Source organism: Amphiura filiformis, chromosome 6, assembly GCF_039555335.1.
Source record: "Amphiura filiformis chromosome 6, Afil_fr2py, whole genome shotgun sequence".
Classification (NCBI taxonomy): Eukaryota; Metazoa; Echinodermata; class Ophiuroidea; order Amphilepidida; family Amphiuridae; genus Amphiura; species Amphiura filiformis.
Genome location: NC_092633.1, coordinates 63,284,569 through 63,302,711, shown reverse-complemented (window position 1 = coordinate 63,302,711; position 18,143 = coordinate 63,284,569). Strand labels below are relative to the sequence as shown.

At 34.7% G+C, this 18,143-nt stretch overlaps 1 protein-coding gene across 1 annotated transcript; it reads left to right on the top strand.

Annotated features, from left to right (window-relative positions):
* Positions 1–586: 586 nt before the first annotated feature.
* Positions 587–6,882, top strand: LOC140154105 (tetraspanin-4-like). Its single transcript, XM_072176713.1, is given in 5 exon segments — positions 587–655; positions 1,544–1,738; positions 2,330–2,515; positions 5,099–5,242; positions 5,920–6,882. Coding segments are annotated over 5 exon segments (774 nt in total). The 3' UTR covers positions 6,100–6,882.
* The last annotated feature ends 11,261 nt before the right edge of the window (positions 6,883–18,143 follow it).

Genomic DNA, 18,143 nt, shown 5'->3' with positions numbered 1-18,143 from the left:
ATGTGGTAACTGAAAACGTACAAATCTCGTTCAGTAGTGGCATATAATAATTTCAAAAAGAAGTCCATTATTACCCCGTAATTGAATCCTTCTTTCAAAAAACATAGCAATAATTACCTACCATGGGACTTCGTGATTCGCACGAGAATTGAACAAAACACATTGATTGTTTTCCTTTCCTGCATTAATTGATTTGCTAAAGAATTGCAAGAAACCTTTTTAAAATGTTCGGAGACATAAAGTAAGCCAAACACCTGATCAGACAAGGATATATGCCACAATGTGCTTTCACAATTCTTATTATAGGACTAGCCGGTGGGGGTAGCTTTGGATATGTACTCTAGATACATGTATGTCCCTATTCCTCCACCCCGGTAGCTCAAATCCATTCCAATCGTTTCTGTTGCACCTGCAAACTTAGCTACACTTTAATACTGATGCATGCCATGTGAGGAAACAAATCTAATCCCTCAAAACCTAACAGCCTTTTTTCTAACTTATCAAGGAAACGTTATAAACATACACTAATCTACCGTGCCGTGTGAGAATATAATAAAGACATTTTTCAAAACAAAATGCCACGAAGATGCCTTCTAACCTTTATGAAACATCCTCCGTCTTAGATTTCAGATCTTGTTGGAAAGATGGTCATCCGGTCAGACACATAACTTCTTTAACGGATCCAATTTTATTTATCCCTTTTGAAGTAAACAAATATATTGTTTGCCAGTGTTTCTTATTTCCTTTGCATCATCTGATCATGGTGTTTTATCTAGGACATTGATTTTTATACGATGAGATTGAACGGAAAGTGACAAATTGAGCCTCCCGGGAAATCAAGCATAAATGCTATATAGCCTAGTCGACTAAAATTTGCATTTGTTTTTCCTCTAAATATTACAAGACATTTTCTGCGCTGTTAATGTACAATAACAAATGATTCGATCACTGATAAGGCTGTCATTCATGTGTTTTTATTAAACAACATACCTATGCCGAAAATTGATTTTGTGAAGATATAGTTTGTGCTGTTGACGTCTTTATTTTGTCGATATGGACGTTTTCTGAGCTGCCAAGGTATCCAAATAATTTGCCATCAAAAAAACCAATTTATTATAATTTGAAAAAAAACACGCCAATTTTTCAAAGCCTGTTTTAACTGACAATCTATTTCAATCACTATAATTCTTACGTTTATCCACAGGCTAGTCCAAGTCTTTTTATGGATCGTATACTTGCTATTTGGGCGCCATTCACTGATTGTATTTCAATCTGCTCAACCTAAGAGCAACTTTTGAACAAATTCCTTTGATACCCTCTTACACAGCAAAAATATTTTAAAAAACGATTTAAATAAATTCGGGTTCTTTAAATGAGAGATTTAAACCCCAGTATGTTGCTTAAGTTTGCAAGGTTGTCCTTGCTGTGCATATCAAACTTTGAAAAAAAAACCTATCTGGAGAAAATTTGACTTTACCAGCCTAGCGTCATCATAAGAGAGAAAATCTAATCATGTTGTTTTGTTTATCTTTCCAGTTAACAGGTACGTATAGGTCTTCTTGTGACTGGAATATATATGTACCTGTGGTTCTTGAGTGGGACCTATGCCGTGTTTCTATCTGGTGTTCCGTACCTCTACGTTGCCTATGTTCTCATCGGAGTAGGATTCTTTATTATTTTTATATCCATCATTGGATGCATAGCTGCTGCAAGAGATAGCGGTTGTTAGTTATTAACGGTGAGTATTTAATATTTGGCCAATTCTACAGTCCCTGAATGGCTCTATGTACTAAGTATAAAAACTCACAAACCCACAAACAAACATACCAACAAACAAAGAAACAAATAAAGTTCAAGACCATAGTGTGCGTATCGACTACAAAAACAGTCAACCTGGTCTCTCTAATACGATTTTCAGTCTGTATGCGACTGAATCCATACTCATAATCAGTCTATATGAGACTGAATATACGGCAGTAAATAGCGCCCTCTGTTTTACATTAAATTTGCTGTTGGTCATTATTACATTAAGGTTACTCTTGAAATTGAACATTGATTTTACAGCCGATTAAACTTATGCAATTTTGCTCGTGCAAACGCGCAACATGAATCAAATGCTCGCAGGGAAAATGAGACTATTTTTAGCCTATAGGGTTGTTCACCCAGAGGTAAAGTTTTACCCAACCGTTCTAACAGTGTAATGTCTAGCTTCTAAACATGACGTTTATAAATTAATGGCATGAATTTGTTTAATTGCTAGACTTGGTGTTTGGAGGGTAGTTGTTTAATTTCAGATTATTTATAATTGTTTTCCTATTTTCGTTCTCAGTTTTACTTTCTCATCGTAGGAGTAATATGCGTGGAAGTGTCTATAATCATCATTGCCTTCGCTGGACTTAACCTGCAAGACGAAGTTCACTCGTACATTCAAGAATCAACCCACAAGGAGATGGTTGTGTATAACCATGATGATCATGAAGATTTCACTAAAGCATGGGATACTCTTCAACAAGAGGTAAGCTATAGCTGCTCCCAGCATGCACAGCGGATACGGATGCATATCTCTTCGTAATTATACAGGGCCAGGGGATTCACTTTATCATTACAATAATTATTTGAAGAAATCAAAGAGTCTTTGGATTAAATATTCTAATGTAATGATTGACAGACACAATTTCAATCAGTGACTAAAATTTATTTTTGTAACCGATCAAATAACCAAACGTTTTATATCAATTTTTAATTTAGCCTGAAAGATATTTCACATTAATTTTTCAAAATGAGGCCATGATTATAATGTTGAAATATCTATTGTTGATTCGAATGAATGATGTCACGAAGTCACAAATTTTAAAATCAAATTCCAAAAAGCAAAACAAAGCATTGCGACGCAGGTATTAAGTAACAGTGATGTAGACATTTAATAGGTGTAACTTTCTGGTGAACTGTTGCAGTGGATTGTGGAATTGCGTAAGCGACAGCATAATAGTCATTGTTTGTCGAAAAAAATATATACGACACAAATCTGTTGAAAAAAAGCAAAAACATGTTTAGAATACTAGGGAAGATGTTGTGATTATCACAATCCGTATATAGTACGTGACTAGCAATAACAAATCTCGTCTGTTTTGATGTAACAAATCAAGATTAGCCTAGTTCTCAACAAGTGTGCATTAAACTCGGTCTCTCCACATCTATGTATTAATTTGAATAAATGAAGTCACAGGAAACAGCAGAATAATGCTATGTATTAGAGAATTCGTGACTGCAAAACACAGAATGACGAAGTTCAAAATATTTTAGATATTCTTCTTTACATGAAAAGTTAATAAACGTTAGTATGCCTAATTGGTTTTAAAATGGGAGAATGGCAGTGGGGTTGTTTCTAGAATATCGTTTAACCCAAATATGGGAACATTATCATGTGAACGTCAAGGAACACGTATATAACTCCCAGACGTCCAGCGTTGTTTAAGAGAGGATTCCATGGAGAGTTACTGCAAGCGTCATTCGTTATGTATTTATGTGAAACTGTCATCAATAAAACAGTAACTGCTGATAAAGCTTTCTCTAAAAAATCGTTTCTGCCACTTTTAGCTTTTACCAGGATAATAAGAAACTTTCAATAAAAGCGATGTGTATTTTCAAGTATATTGTCATCTCATAATTGTCATGAGTTGGATTCGTTCATTTTAAGATGGCGCTATTATAAGTGCTAGTAAATCTTTTGAATAAAAGGTCCCAAGAAAACGGAAGAAACACGCTCGTACTATTCCAGTACTCACATTGTGAAATACCATGTAATATACTTATGCCAAATTTAAAGACATCACTTTGCAAATTGTTCTAACATTTGACAAATTCTATCACAATTAATCGGTGAAATATAGTAGTAAGATGTGCATCGTTTTGTACAATTATGCTAAGATTAGATGTCAGATTAGCCGATTTATATTTCATACATGCCCATGACGTCCCAAATGAATTGTTTAAGTAGTACTTGTTACCCGTGATAGCTGATGTTAGTAGGTTAGTGGCAGGTTTAAACTCAAGACATGAAGGCGATGATACTTCACAGTAAATAAAAAATTAACGCCTTCTGTGACATGGAAATATTCAACAACTTGTCAACATTACAAATAATGTATACTTCATGTCTGGATATAATGAGGTGACGGACGCTTTATCAATTAATGATGAGAGGGACAAGCTCTGGTTTTTTTGGGACCTTCTGTTGTTATAGTATCGTTGTCGTAAATTGAAATCGACAAAAATATCCCCCATACCATTAGTAAAATAATGGACTATAAAAAATGGATGCAAATATTTGTCTCTCAAATGTGCCAATTGAACGCATACATCTTTTATTATAATGGGCCAATTGTGACCGAACGCAACGATGGGTGACATTGTAAATGCCTGTTCTAGTTCTGGCAAACAAAATGTGCTACCAATGACATTATTATAATATTATTAAATTTTATAAAAAGCTTTTTTTATTTATTGTCTGAAAACTTGAATGGTGTAACTTGTGGCCCCTTTATATCAAGCTTGTTTGGTTGGTCAAGTAAACATTAAACATTGACAACCAATAGATGGCGTTCTTTCCGTTTCCACAAAACCAGTACAGACAAATTAGAGGAGATATCTCTAATTTGTCTGCACTGGTTTTGTGAAAAAGATAGTTATATACGCTACCCTATCTGTTAGTGGTACACCATAGACCTTGAAAAAATGGTTACACAGTTTAAAAAAAATCACTAGTTCTGAAAAATGTTACACTTCTTGTTGACAAGAAACATATGAATAAATAAAGATCATTTAGCTTTAGGACTATCGGTGGTAGATAATTGAGTACATGGTAAGCGATACTTTTAAGCTGCCAAAATACGTCTGTCTTATCTAAGGAGTGACTTGAGACATTATCATTATTGTCCCCTTGTCTTATATTGACTTTGGCCATGTTGAATCAACGTAATTTTGCTTTCGTATGTGAAGTCTGTGGTTATTATCCTGTACATTTTGACGGAAATTAATACTTTGTACATTATCAAGGCTATAAATCAATTAATGTTGCCGTGTTCTTTGATCATTTCAGGAAAAGTGTTGTGGGTTTGACCGACCCAATGACTGGTTTCAGTATGCAGGTAAAACATTCGGAGTGGGAGACACACCAGACAGTTGTTGCAAAATCTACCAAGTAGGCTGCGGAAGATCGGGAAATGATTATAGATTTAAAGAGGTGGGTATCAGTTATTTTCTGTTACTTTCAGAACACATTTACTGATACTGAATGCATACAAAACCAAACAAAAACTGACTCTACGACACTCACCGTGTGATCTGATTGAGGAACTCTTCATGTGCTGTGTATATTCCTGGATGTTAGCCGTATCTCGCTATATCATTATTAAGAGGTTGCGATTTACACAATTTTCGTGATTACGCCCGTATAACATGTGTAACTAATCATAATCAGTTTACTGTGAAGTGATTTTGAACAGTGAGACGTGGCTTCAGGCGCGGCACCAAGGTGTATGATTTGTTTTTATCATGTTTGTGGTTAGTTGTATTTTCCCGATTTAGAGAGTATTCCGTCGATAAATATTTTTTATGGATACCGTAAACCATAGCCTTCAAGTACCCAAATACTTTCAGAATGTTATTTTTTGATAACATATTACAAATTCGGAATCCTCCCATGTGCAATACTTTTGCTATTCAATTAATACTTAAATTTGATGATATTTATCTAAAGAGTTCCTATCCTCTTCAATGGCATGAGAATTTGGTCACGCTTGCTAGTCTTGGTATGTCATGCCCATGGGTCACGTGCGTATTTATAAATACGTATTTATAAATATAGTCGAAGATAGCTGTTTATTAACACCTTTCTCTATGTTATTTTTTCATCTGCAGGGTTGTGGTGACGCCATAATGGATACCGTAAACCATGGCCTTCAAGTAATTGGTTCCGTTTGCGTGGGTTTCGTCTTCCTTCAGGTCATCCTCATTGTCTATATTCTCATTTTATACTACTTACTAAGATTTGGAGTTAAGCAAAGGTGCTGTTCCGCTGGTGTCTACGATACGGACTGATAACATTTTGATGATTATGTGTATTCTGACTTTGATCGATCCAAGTACTGATTTAAATGGGACAATCCCCGCGTATGTATATACACTACTCAAAACATTAAAGGATCATATTTATTTATTGACGATTTTTAAAAGCAGACTTGACACTGTAATCATTTGAGTATAATTTCAATCAGTAATGTACCCGCAACTGCACACGTGTACCGAGTACTGAAGACCCATCACTGAAAAACACCTTGGTCAGCAATACGACAGCAGACAAAGAAAGTCAGTTTTTGATCCTTTAATTTTTTGGAGTAGTGTAGTTTATAACGTCATGCTAGTTTTCCTGAGAGATTCAATTGACGTGATCAATGACATGGAAGGGCTGTACGACCAAAAGTACAGGGAATCGGTGTGATTTATTGCGTGACGCGGCCTTTAAACTTGATATCGTCACGTTTGCGAAAAGAACGGAGTTCTATATGACCGATCTGAATGAGGATAGCGGTAATTATGGACACGAATAATAACATGCAGTGCCTTGCATTGCTTAACAAAACATACTTCAGTTTTGTCTAAACTAAAGGGAATAAAAGACCACTATGATCAAACACCTGATTTTACAATTCGAGACAGAATTCACAATGAAATAAGCGAGTTGTGGCTACTCGTTTCGGCAATGACATAATAATTGACCGGCCGTTATAAACAAGTACAGTTTTCATGGTTTTCGTATGATAATTCTTTATTGGTAAATCAAAACTACATGAGCTAGAATGTTTTTTAACAAAGGGCAACAATGCCTAGCAACTGTTATTCATATACCATATCTTTTGCCAGTGAATCACTGTGGCTGGACTATTATGATTCTCACTGGTTATTATCCATTAAAATGCATTGCCAATGTTTTTTTAAATTTTTTATTATATACAAATGGTTAGATAGATATGTGACCAAATGTATATTAACACCTTTTGCTACCTTACCCAACGACAAAGGTACATACAACATAGCTACCCCAATGTTGCTACGATTGCTTTGCTTACAAAGCACTACACAGAATAAGTACTTAAGACTGTCCCTGTTTTAACTAATGTCCCAAGTAACATACGTTTACGAAACTGGGCCAGTTTCGCGAAACTCGGTCGTCATGCATGAAAAGATTTTTTTTATTTTAATACTTACATCGTGTGATTACTGATCATGGCCATTGCGTATACGATTGTTGACAGTTTACTACGAGTAACAATATTTATTGTGTTAGCCATTCTACAAATTAAAACATAAACGAACGGTTAGTTTTATTCGAATTGGTCATGCATGACTAGATTGTTAATCTTATTGTAATACGCACATCGCATGATTGCGTAAAAACATACTACCGAGTTTCGCGAACCGGGCGCAGATGGAAGCTACGAGACTACTTAAATTCTGTTCCAACACCACTGACACCTCATACATATTTTCCTGGGTAGGATTAAGCAAATGTTCACTGGAGGATCGTGGAAACTACCACTGCATCCCTGTTATATTGCTTTTCAAAGTAAAATGCTAAAACCATTTCCATGCATTCAAAGGTCCAGGATAATTAATGAGATGTCACTGGAGCTGGAAAAGATAAAAAGTTACTATATTACCTATAAATTAAAACACAAACGAAAAGTTAGTTCTTTTCGAATTTTCTTTTCAAAAGGACGCTTTTTATTTTATTTTGAAACTAAACAATGGGATTACTTGGGCCCTGAGCAAGGCTACTGTAGTCTTGCTCAGGGCCCAATTCATCTCAGCAGTCAGTGATAATTATAACCATTCCGGGTTATCCTACTTAACAATATTTTATTAAACATTTTCAAAAAGAATAAAAATGTTTATAATTATATGTGCAACTCTTGCAAGTCTCTATAATGATCTCGTTTAAATCAAAACTAGCCATGCACTTATTTTATATTATAACCAATGAAATTTTTAAGAATGTACATTTTTAACAAAGGTGTATTATATTTCTATGTACAATGAATTTGTAAATATAATTTTTATATAATGAACATTATACAAAGGTCTGAAAACAATTTTAAAAAGATATACATTATAGACTTATGTTCTGTATTGTCTGTATAATAGTAAATTAGTAGCTGCATTCATCTCAAAAACTGACCGATTGTTTCCGGAATATCAGCAATTGAAAGTTTTGATGCGCATATTACATGTCTGATCTTGGTTTGATTTTGTTTCGATTTTTCCAAAATTACGACATTTTTGTGAAGAGTGGTATGTGCATCTTACTGAAAATGACACTAAAATTGAATAAAAATGTTACTATAGGCAGAGCGATTCTTAATCGTTATAATAATTATATTGCTATAAACAAAATACTCAAGAGGTGTACGAAGTCCAAGCACTACTTTGTGTTTCAAAGACTTTACAATATTAATCTTTTCTTCAGGCCCTTGTCACTTGGGGGGAAATATCCAGGCTGGATTAAATTAACAAAAGTGCATAAAATTACCCACGATTTTCAGCACTTATGCGAATAGTTTATAAATTTACAACAATGTCTTAACTTTATCCAAATTGTATCAAGTTTGCTCAAAGTTTACGCAACTTACTATTGCAAGTTTTTGCTATTTCCACAATCATATAACACTCCGTATCCACATCTTATCTAATCCCCATTAATGTAAATCATGTACACAGGAAGTGTGACCCAATATTCTTGAAGAGGTTCATTAGGTTTGTGAAAACTCATTATAAACATTTCATCTTGTCAAAACCAATTATGTTTTACTAACCTGACAGTTTCGACCATCTTGGGCGATGGCCATCTTCTATACACCAACAGAGGGCGAACCAGCACCCAGAAGTGGATCATAGACGTGACTAAGATAATGGCCCCCTCGTCTCTGTCGGTGTACAGAAGTTGGATCAGACAAAAAACATCACTCTGAAGATGGCCATTGCCCAAGATGGTCGAAACTGTCTGGTCAGTAAAACATAATTCCTTTGATGAAATGTATATTATAAGTGTGACCCAAGTAAATACGTGTAAGCATTACTAAGCAAGATGAACATACTTTTATAAAAAAATTTGTATATAAATCAAGTTTAATGCTGCAATGTAGTCAAGAGTCAAGATATATCTGCGCTTAACTTTTATATTGCGCTAAGATAATATGCCTACTGCGCCAAAACAAAAACATGGGCTATGTCTCAACTCTCAAGGCACCCTGGCCCTGCGTTTGATTTTTGGTGCGCGGTCAATTTTGTAAAATCGTAAAATTGATTTCCTGCCCGTTTTTCTTCAAAACTTCGAGAAAAATAATCCTCTGGAACTATAGTCGCAACTCCCAATTCTTGTTTTGTTTTCTGTAGTTCAGCATCACCAATTGCTATTTATCGTAGCATCGAAAACAAAAACCCGCATTTTGTTGTATGATCCCTTCACCTTGTACACAAGGAGAATAGGCGCTAGGCCTATACTCGTATACTACAACATAACGTTGTTAGAAAACGAATACATGCAGGGTGTCACGAAAAAGGGGTCCGACGAATGCTGTGATATTTCAAAATGTGCTTTCACCAATCATCAAAATGTTTACGAATGTAAAAGCCGCATCGTTAGGCGGTCATTAGCAAAATCCAATGACTCAATTTGTTTAATTTCCTCAAAAATCAAACCCCTTAGGCATGTATCTTAGAGTAAATGTTATGAGAATTTCAAAAGTAGGTTTTACAGTTCTTGAGTTATACGAACAAATATCGAAAAATGTATATTATCTGTATTTTGAACAATAACTCAAGAACTAACAGACCCGTCTAAATTTGAATGTCATTTTTTAAATTATCAGAAAATTTGCTTTACAACATAGATCAATTGTTCCAAAATAATGCTGATTTTATTATTGCAAATTATGTCCAGTAACCATTTTTACATTCGAGATCATGGTAATGAAAATTTTAAGATATCATTACATTTGTTGGGTCCGATCGCTTTTTGGGACACCCTGTATATAATAAGACAATGAAAAGTGGAAAGATATTGTTAGAAAAATCCACAACAATGTCTCTCTCAGCCTTGTCAATAGGATTGCAATTTCTCAGCCTTGTCAATAGGATTGCAATAGGATTGCAATAGGATTGCAAGTTCATTTTCAATTGTTATGTATTACGCAAGAAATACACATGTATTTCACTTGATTATTTGATGTTAACGGTGATCTGGGATAAAAATATGATTTTGTAAACAACAAAGCTGTTTTATAATAAAATATATGATTTTAACATGAAATTGATTGGTGTCAATTTTGTTTGTTTGTTTGTTTACCCAGATTGGTCCGTCCGTGAGGGACACATGCAACTACGTGCTAATCTATGGGAAATCCATGGACCGTTCCAAGCTCTGCTGTATATACCATACCAATCATATCACGATATGCCTTATGTTTTCTTGATCGAGATGATGACAATGTTTATTTTTAAAATAGTATAATAGTGATGAGGAGACATAACTTTCAGATAATATTGGTGATAGTGTGTATGCGCCATATGGTAACTGAAAACGTACAAACCTCGTATAGTGGCATATAATTTCAAAAAGAAGTCCATTATTACCCCGTAATTGAATCCTTCTTTCAAAAAACATAGCAATAATTACCTACCATGGGACTTTGCGATTCGCACGAGAATTGAACAAAACACATTGATTGTTTTCCTTTCCTGCATTAAGTGATTTGCTGATGAATTGCAAGAAACCTTTTAAAATTCAAACACAAAGTTCCTTAGGGGCAGTATAGTGAACTTTGTTGTTGACCGTTCTGAATCTTGCTATCAACATGATCAATATATAGCAAATACCATATTGTGGGTGTCATCCCATCTTTAAAATCATCCGATTGTCTCACTTGAAAGATTCTATAAAAAGAAATTATGATCGAAGTTAAGTAAAGTTTGTATCCCTCAGATGCCGTTGAACGTTTGTATGTTTCTTACCCAACGGCATGGATACCCAGATATACTAATGCAAGTGGGGCATACTGCAGTTACTGTCCGTTTTCCTATACACAATACACAGTGCTCTCACCATTGACGCGTGACCTCTAAAAATGATGTACGTTGGAAGAATGGGCACTTGCCTAGTTAACATCACTGTGTGAAAAATAACCAGCCAATATTTTAGCTATTCTCCAAACTTCTAGTAAATATATTTCTCTAACATGACCTAAAATTACAGCTAGGTTAGATGTTCAGAAATAGTCGCACTTTTGTAAAATATGAGTGAGGGCAAGGCATAGCTAGCCAACTCCCCGTGTTAATTGAATGGAGATTTGACCGAAAAAATTGGTATCGGACCGCTCACTTCTGAAGGATGCCAAAAAAAAACGGTACAAGCTACATTTTAACTATTCTAAATAGGTTCTAGAAAATATAGTTTTGTAACATGTCCTAAATTTTTAGCTAATTTAGATATTTGGAGAGGGTCGCACTTTTGTGTTTTAGGAAGGATATGTAAACGACAGATAACACCAAAAATATGAAGAAATTATTTCCAAACCGTGTTAAGTCAACAATCATTATGTTGCTCATTTTGAAGAATGCTGGTTAACAAAAAGCAGTACTTGTCTCATTTCGTAAACAAAGCTACACATACCATTGTTTCCTTTCGTTTCCTTTATAATCGGTTAACCAACTGAAGCTATAATACCAGCTTTATTGCGATGTCGCACATTGAAAACAGACACTTGTGCACAACCAGAGAAGATCTGATTTATTCAGTTGAGCTGCTTCAATGAGTGTTATCTTGGTTTAATAGCTTTTAATGGGGTTTAAGTCCTGCAAAGGTCGAGATGAATTCTACTGTAGACATGACTGCATCATGGGAAATGTTCGGAGACAGAAAGTAAGCCAAACACCTGATCAGCCAAGGATATAATGTAACACAATATGCTTTCAAAATTCTTATTATAGGACCAGCCGGTGGGTGTAGCTTCGGTCTGATTGGGATATGTACTCTAGATACATGTATGTCCCTATTCCTCCACCCCGGTAGCTCAAATCCATTCCAATCGTTTCTGTTCCACCTGCACACTTCTACACTTTAATACTGATGCATGCCATGTGAGGAAACAAATCTAATCCCTAAAAACCTAACAGCCTTTTTCTAACTATTTAAGGAAACGTTATAAAAAATACACTAATCTACCGTGTCGTGTGAGAATATAATAAAGACATCTTTCAAAACAAAACAGCAACGAAGATGCCTTCTAACCTTATGGAAACATCCTCCGTCTTAGATTTCAAATCTTGTTGCAAAGATGGTCATCCGGTCAGACACATAACTTCTTTAACGGATCCAATTTTTGTTTTTATCCCTTTTGAAGTAAACAAATATATTGTTTGCCAGTTTTTCTCATTTCCTTTGCATCATCTGATCATGGTGTTTTATCTAGGACATTGATTTGTATACGATGAGATTGAACGGAAAGTGACAACTTGAGCCTCCCGGGAAATCAAGCATAAATGCTATATAGCCTAGTCGACTAAATTTTGCATTTGTTTTTCCTCTAACTATTACAAGACATTTTCTGCGCTGTTAATGTACATCAATAACAAATGATTCGATCACTGATAAGGCTGGCATTCATGTGTTTTTATTAAACAACATACCTATGCCGAAAATTGATTTTGTGAAGATATATTTTGTGCTGTTGACGTCTTTATTTTGTCGATAACGACGTTGTATGAGCTGCCAAGGTATTCAAATAATTTGCCATAAAAAAACCCAATTTATAATTTGAGAAAAACCCAATTTTTCGAATGCCTGTTTTAACTGACAATCTATTTCAATCACTATAATTCTCACGTTTATAATCCACAGGCTAGTCCAAGTCTTTTTATGGATCGTATACTTGCTATTTGGGCGCCATTCACTGATTGTATTTCATTCTGCTCAACCTACGAGCAACTTTTGAACAACATCCTTTAATCCCCTCTTACACAGCAAAAACTATCTAAAAAGTTTGAGTGCCAGATTTAAACCCCGGTATGTTGTTTAAGTCTGCAAGGTTGTGTATTAGTAATATTCTTTGCTGTGTATATTAAACTTTGTTAAGAAAAAAACCTTATCTGGAGAAAATATAGCAAACATTAATTGTACTCTACCATCTACTAGCGTAGCGTCATCATATTAAGAGAGAAAATCTAATCATGTTGTTTTGTTTGTCTTTCCAGTTGACAGGTATAGGTCTTCTTGTGACTGGAATATATATGTACCTGGGGTTCTTGAGTGGGACCTATGCCGTGTTTCTATCTGGTGTTCCGTACCTCTACGTTGCCTATGTTCTCATCGGAGTAGGATTCTTTATTATTTTTATATCCATCATTGGATGTATAGCTGCTGCAAGAGATAGCGGTTGTTGGTTATTAACGCTGAGTATTTAATATTTGGCCAATTCTCAGTACAGTCCATGAATGGATCTATAGCTATACTAATTATAAAAACTCACAAACAAATATACCAACAAACAAAGAAACAAATAAAGTTCAAGATCATAGTGTGCGTATCGACTACAAAAACAGTCAACCTGGTTTCTCTAATACGGTTTTCAGTCTGTATGCGACTGAATCCATACTCATAATCAGTCTATATGAGACTGAATATTCGGCAGTAAATAGCGCCCTCTGTTTTACATTAAATTTGCTGTTGGGCAATATTACATTAAGGCTTCTATTGGTCAATGTTACTCTTGAAATTGAACATTGATTTTACAGCCGATTAAACTTATGCAATTTTGCTCGTGCAAACGCGCAACATGAATCAAATGCGCGCGGGGAAAATGAGACAAAGCTATTATTTTTAGCCTATAGGGTTGTTCATCCAGAGGTAAAGTTTTACCCAAACGTTCTAACAGTGTAATGTCTAGCTTCTAAACAAATTATACGTTTACAAATTAGTGGCATGAATTTGTTTAATTGCTAGACTTGGTGTTTGGAGGGTAGTTGTTTAATTTCAGATTATTTATAATTGTTTTCCTATATTTTTCGTTCTCAGTTTTACTTTCTCATCGTAGGAGTAATATGCGTGGAAGTGTCTATAATCATCATTGCCTTCGCTGGACTTAACCTGCAAGACGAAGTTCACTCGTACATTCAAGAATCAACCCACAAGGAGATAGTTGTGTATAACCATCATGATCATGAAGATTTCACTAAAGCATGGGATACTCTACAACAAGAGGTAAGCTATAGCTGCTCCCAGCATGCACAGCGGATACGGATGCACATCTCTGCGTAATCATACAGGGCCAGGGGATTCACGTTAATTTTATCATTACAAAAATTATTTGAAGAAATCAAAGAGCCTTTGGAGTAAATATTCTAGTGTAATGATTAACAGACACAATTTCAATCAATGACTAAAATATATTTTTGTAACCGATCAAAAAATCAAACGTTTTACATGTATATCAATTTTTAATTTAGCCTGAAAGCTATTTCACATAAATTTTCAAAAAAATCCAGAGACAAAATGAGGCCATGATTATAATGTTGAAATAGCTATTGTTGATTTCAAATGATGTTACGAAGTCGCAAATTTTAAAATCAAATTCCAAAAACCAAAACAAAGCATTGCGACGCAGATATTTCCATACATATGCAATTTCGTCACCATATCGGTGTCGGGACCATTTCCAAACGTTAGAGCTATTTATTACATAAAAGAGCCATTGCATCTCTACAAAACGTGTTATTTTTATAAGATTAATGTTATATATTATGACTGCCTATTGGTAAAGACCTGGATTCATAATCATCGAAGTAGTGGGTCGCTGGTTCGAGTCCCAATGACGCTGCAGCATTTTTTTCACAATGCATGATTGCATTCCGAAATGAGTCACTTGTCGGTAAATCATGCATAGGTATACTCTTGATTCATTCACTCTGCGTAAGTTAAAATAAAGCCTCAAAAAAGTAACAGTGATGTAGAAATTTAATTGGTGTAACTTTCTGGTGAACTGTTGTAGTGAATTGTGGAATTGCGTAAGCGACAGCATAATAGTCATTGTTTGTCGAAAAAAAATATATACAGGGTGTCCCAGAATGATTTATACTGTGTTTGAACAAAATATCAAAAATAGATAGTCAACAGTGTATCTAATTTTAATAAGTTCAATATAATGCCACACATGTCTCCTACTTATTCTGTGACTTTCATGGAAATAGCTTGATTCGTTTTGGCATGACATTGCTATTACTGAAAATGGACGAAAACTGCAATGTGTATAATTTACAGTGCAAAGGCATCACAACACATGGATCCGTTATCACCATCGTCCAGCCTCACTGTGCAATGTATTGGAGAAATCCTACATTCTTTGATAGGAAATACACCAAATTTGGCACAGATGTAGAGCTTACAATGCTGAATAATTCTTGATATGGTATTAAGTGAAACATTTCAATATGACATCAGATATTTCGGTTGAAAAACATACTTTTTATGTGATTTTACCACAATTTGTACCCATTATTAGAGGGGCTTTAACTTCCTCAAAGATCCTCCACAGTAAATTTTAATCTTCTTCGTTACGTAGCTGTGGGTTTGCCCATATACTGTGGACATAAATGCATGCTGTGACGCTAAGGACGAACCTTCTCTATACTTTTATGAAAAATCCCTCTCTGCCGGCATTTGAAATGATGAAACTCACACACCTCAATATTGTCTTCAAAACTGCCGCCAAAGAAAGAATAGTTTAAGGGCACTCAAGCGTAGCAAATCCTTTATTCCATACAATGATTGCTTCATAACATCATAAATAAACGATAGATATCGACTATTTAGTAGAAGTAAGAACCGGACACAGCAATATACCGTATAACATTACTTTGTGCTGAACGGTTAGTAATTTTACAGATTTTCAAATAAGTTGCTTTGTCAAAATTTGGAATTCACCCTTTTTACGCAATCCTCTCTAACTTATACTAGAAACGTCCAATTTTTAAAATCTAAAAAATCTGAGAAAGCTAAATATATGTAGAACATAAAATGCAAAACAATATGAACAATATAAATGCCGTTCATACCTAAAAAAATTCATCTTTTTCGGTATAAATCATTCTGGGACACCCTGTACGACACAAATCTGTTGAAAAAAAGCAAAAACATGTTTAGAATACTAGGGAAGATGTTGTGATTATCACAATCCGTATATAGTACGTGACTAGCAATAACAAATCTCATCTGTTTTGATGTAACAAATCAAGATTTAGCCTAGTTCTCAACAAGTGTGCATTAAACTCGGTCTCTCCACATCTATGTCTTAATTTGAATAAATGAAGTCACAGGAAACAGGAGAATAATGATATGTATTAGAGAATTCGTGACTGTAAACACAGATGAAGTTCAAAATGTTTTTAGAGATATTCTTTATTTGAAAAGGTAATACACGTTAGTATGGTATGCCTAATTGGTTTTAAAATGGGGCAGTTCGGTTGTTTCTAGAATATCATTAAACCCAAATATTGGAACATTATCATGTCAACGTCAAGGAACACGTATAAAACTCCCAGACGTCCAGTTTTGTTTAAGAAAGGATTCCATAGAGAGTTACTGCAAGCGTCATTCGTTATGTATTTATGTGAAACTGTCATCAATAAAACAGTAACTGCTGATAAAGCTTTCTCTAGAAATATCTTTGAAAATCGTTTCTGCCACTTTTAGCTTTTACTAGGATAATAAGAAACTTTCAATAAAAGCGATGTGTATTTTCAAATATATTGTCACCTCATAATTATCATGAGTTGGATTCGTTCATTTCAAGATGGCGCTGTTATAAATGCTAGTAAATCATATGAATAAAAGGTCCCAAGAAAACGGAAGAAACACGCTCGTACTATTGCAGTACACACAATGTGAAATACCATACTTACACCAAATTTAAAGACATGACTTTGAAAATTGTTCTTTTCTTTATATTGGACAAATTCTATCACAATTAATCGGTGAAATATAGTAGTAAGATGTGCATCGTTTTGTACAATTATGCTAAGATTAGATGTCAGATTAGCCGATTTATATTTCATACATGCTCATGACGTCCCAAATGAATTGTTTAAGTACTACTTGTTACCCGTAATAGCTGATGTTAGTAGGTTAATGGCAGGTTTAAACTCAAGACATGAAGGCGATGATACTTCACAGTAAATATTGACGCCTTCCGTGACATCGAAATATTCAACAACTTGTCAACATTACAAATAATGTAAAGTCCATGTCTGAATATATGAGGTGACGCTTTATCAATTAATGATGAGAGGGACAAGCCGGTTCAACTCTGTACATGTTTTTCGGGTCTTTCTGTTGTTATAGTATCGTTATCGTAAATTGAAATCGACAAACATATCCCCATACCAAAATACTCGTTTACTTTCAATGTCTCATTAGTAAAATAATGGACTATAAAAATGGATGCAAAAATGTGTCTCTCAAATGCATCTTTTATTACATAATGGGCCAATTGTGACCGAGCGCAACGATGTGTGACATTGTAAATGTCTGCTCTAGTTCTGGCAAACAAAATGTGCTACCAATGACATTATTGTAATATAATTAAATTTTATAAAAAGCTCTTTTATTTATTATAAAACTTGTATGGTGTAACTTGTGGCCCCTTAAAGCTTGTTTGGTTGGTCAAGTAAACATTAAACATTGACAACCAATTATAGATGGCGTTCTTTTCGTTTCCACAAAACCAGTACAGGCAAATTAGAGATATTTTAATATCTCTAATTTGTCTGTACTGGTTTTGTGTTAAAAGTTAGTTCTCTACGTTGCCCTATCTGTTAGTGGTACACCATATATCTTGAAAAAATGGTTACATAGTTTTAAAAAATATCACTAGTTTTGAAAAATGTTACACTTCTTGTTGACAGGTTATTGACTATGACTTCCTAAAAAGCGTCGATGAATGCAAAAGAAAGATGTATAATATAAAGATCATTTCATGATGCAGTCATGTCTACAGTAGAATTCACCTCGACCTTTGCAGGACTTGAACCCCATTAAA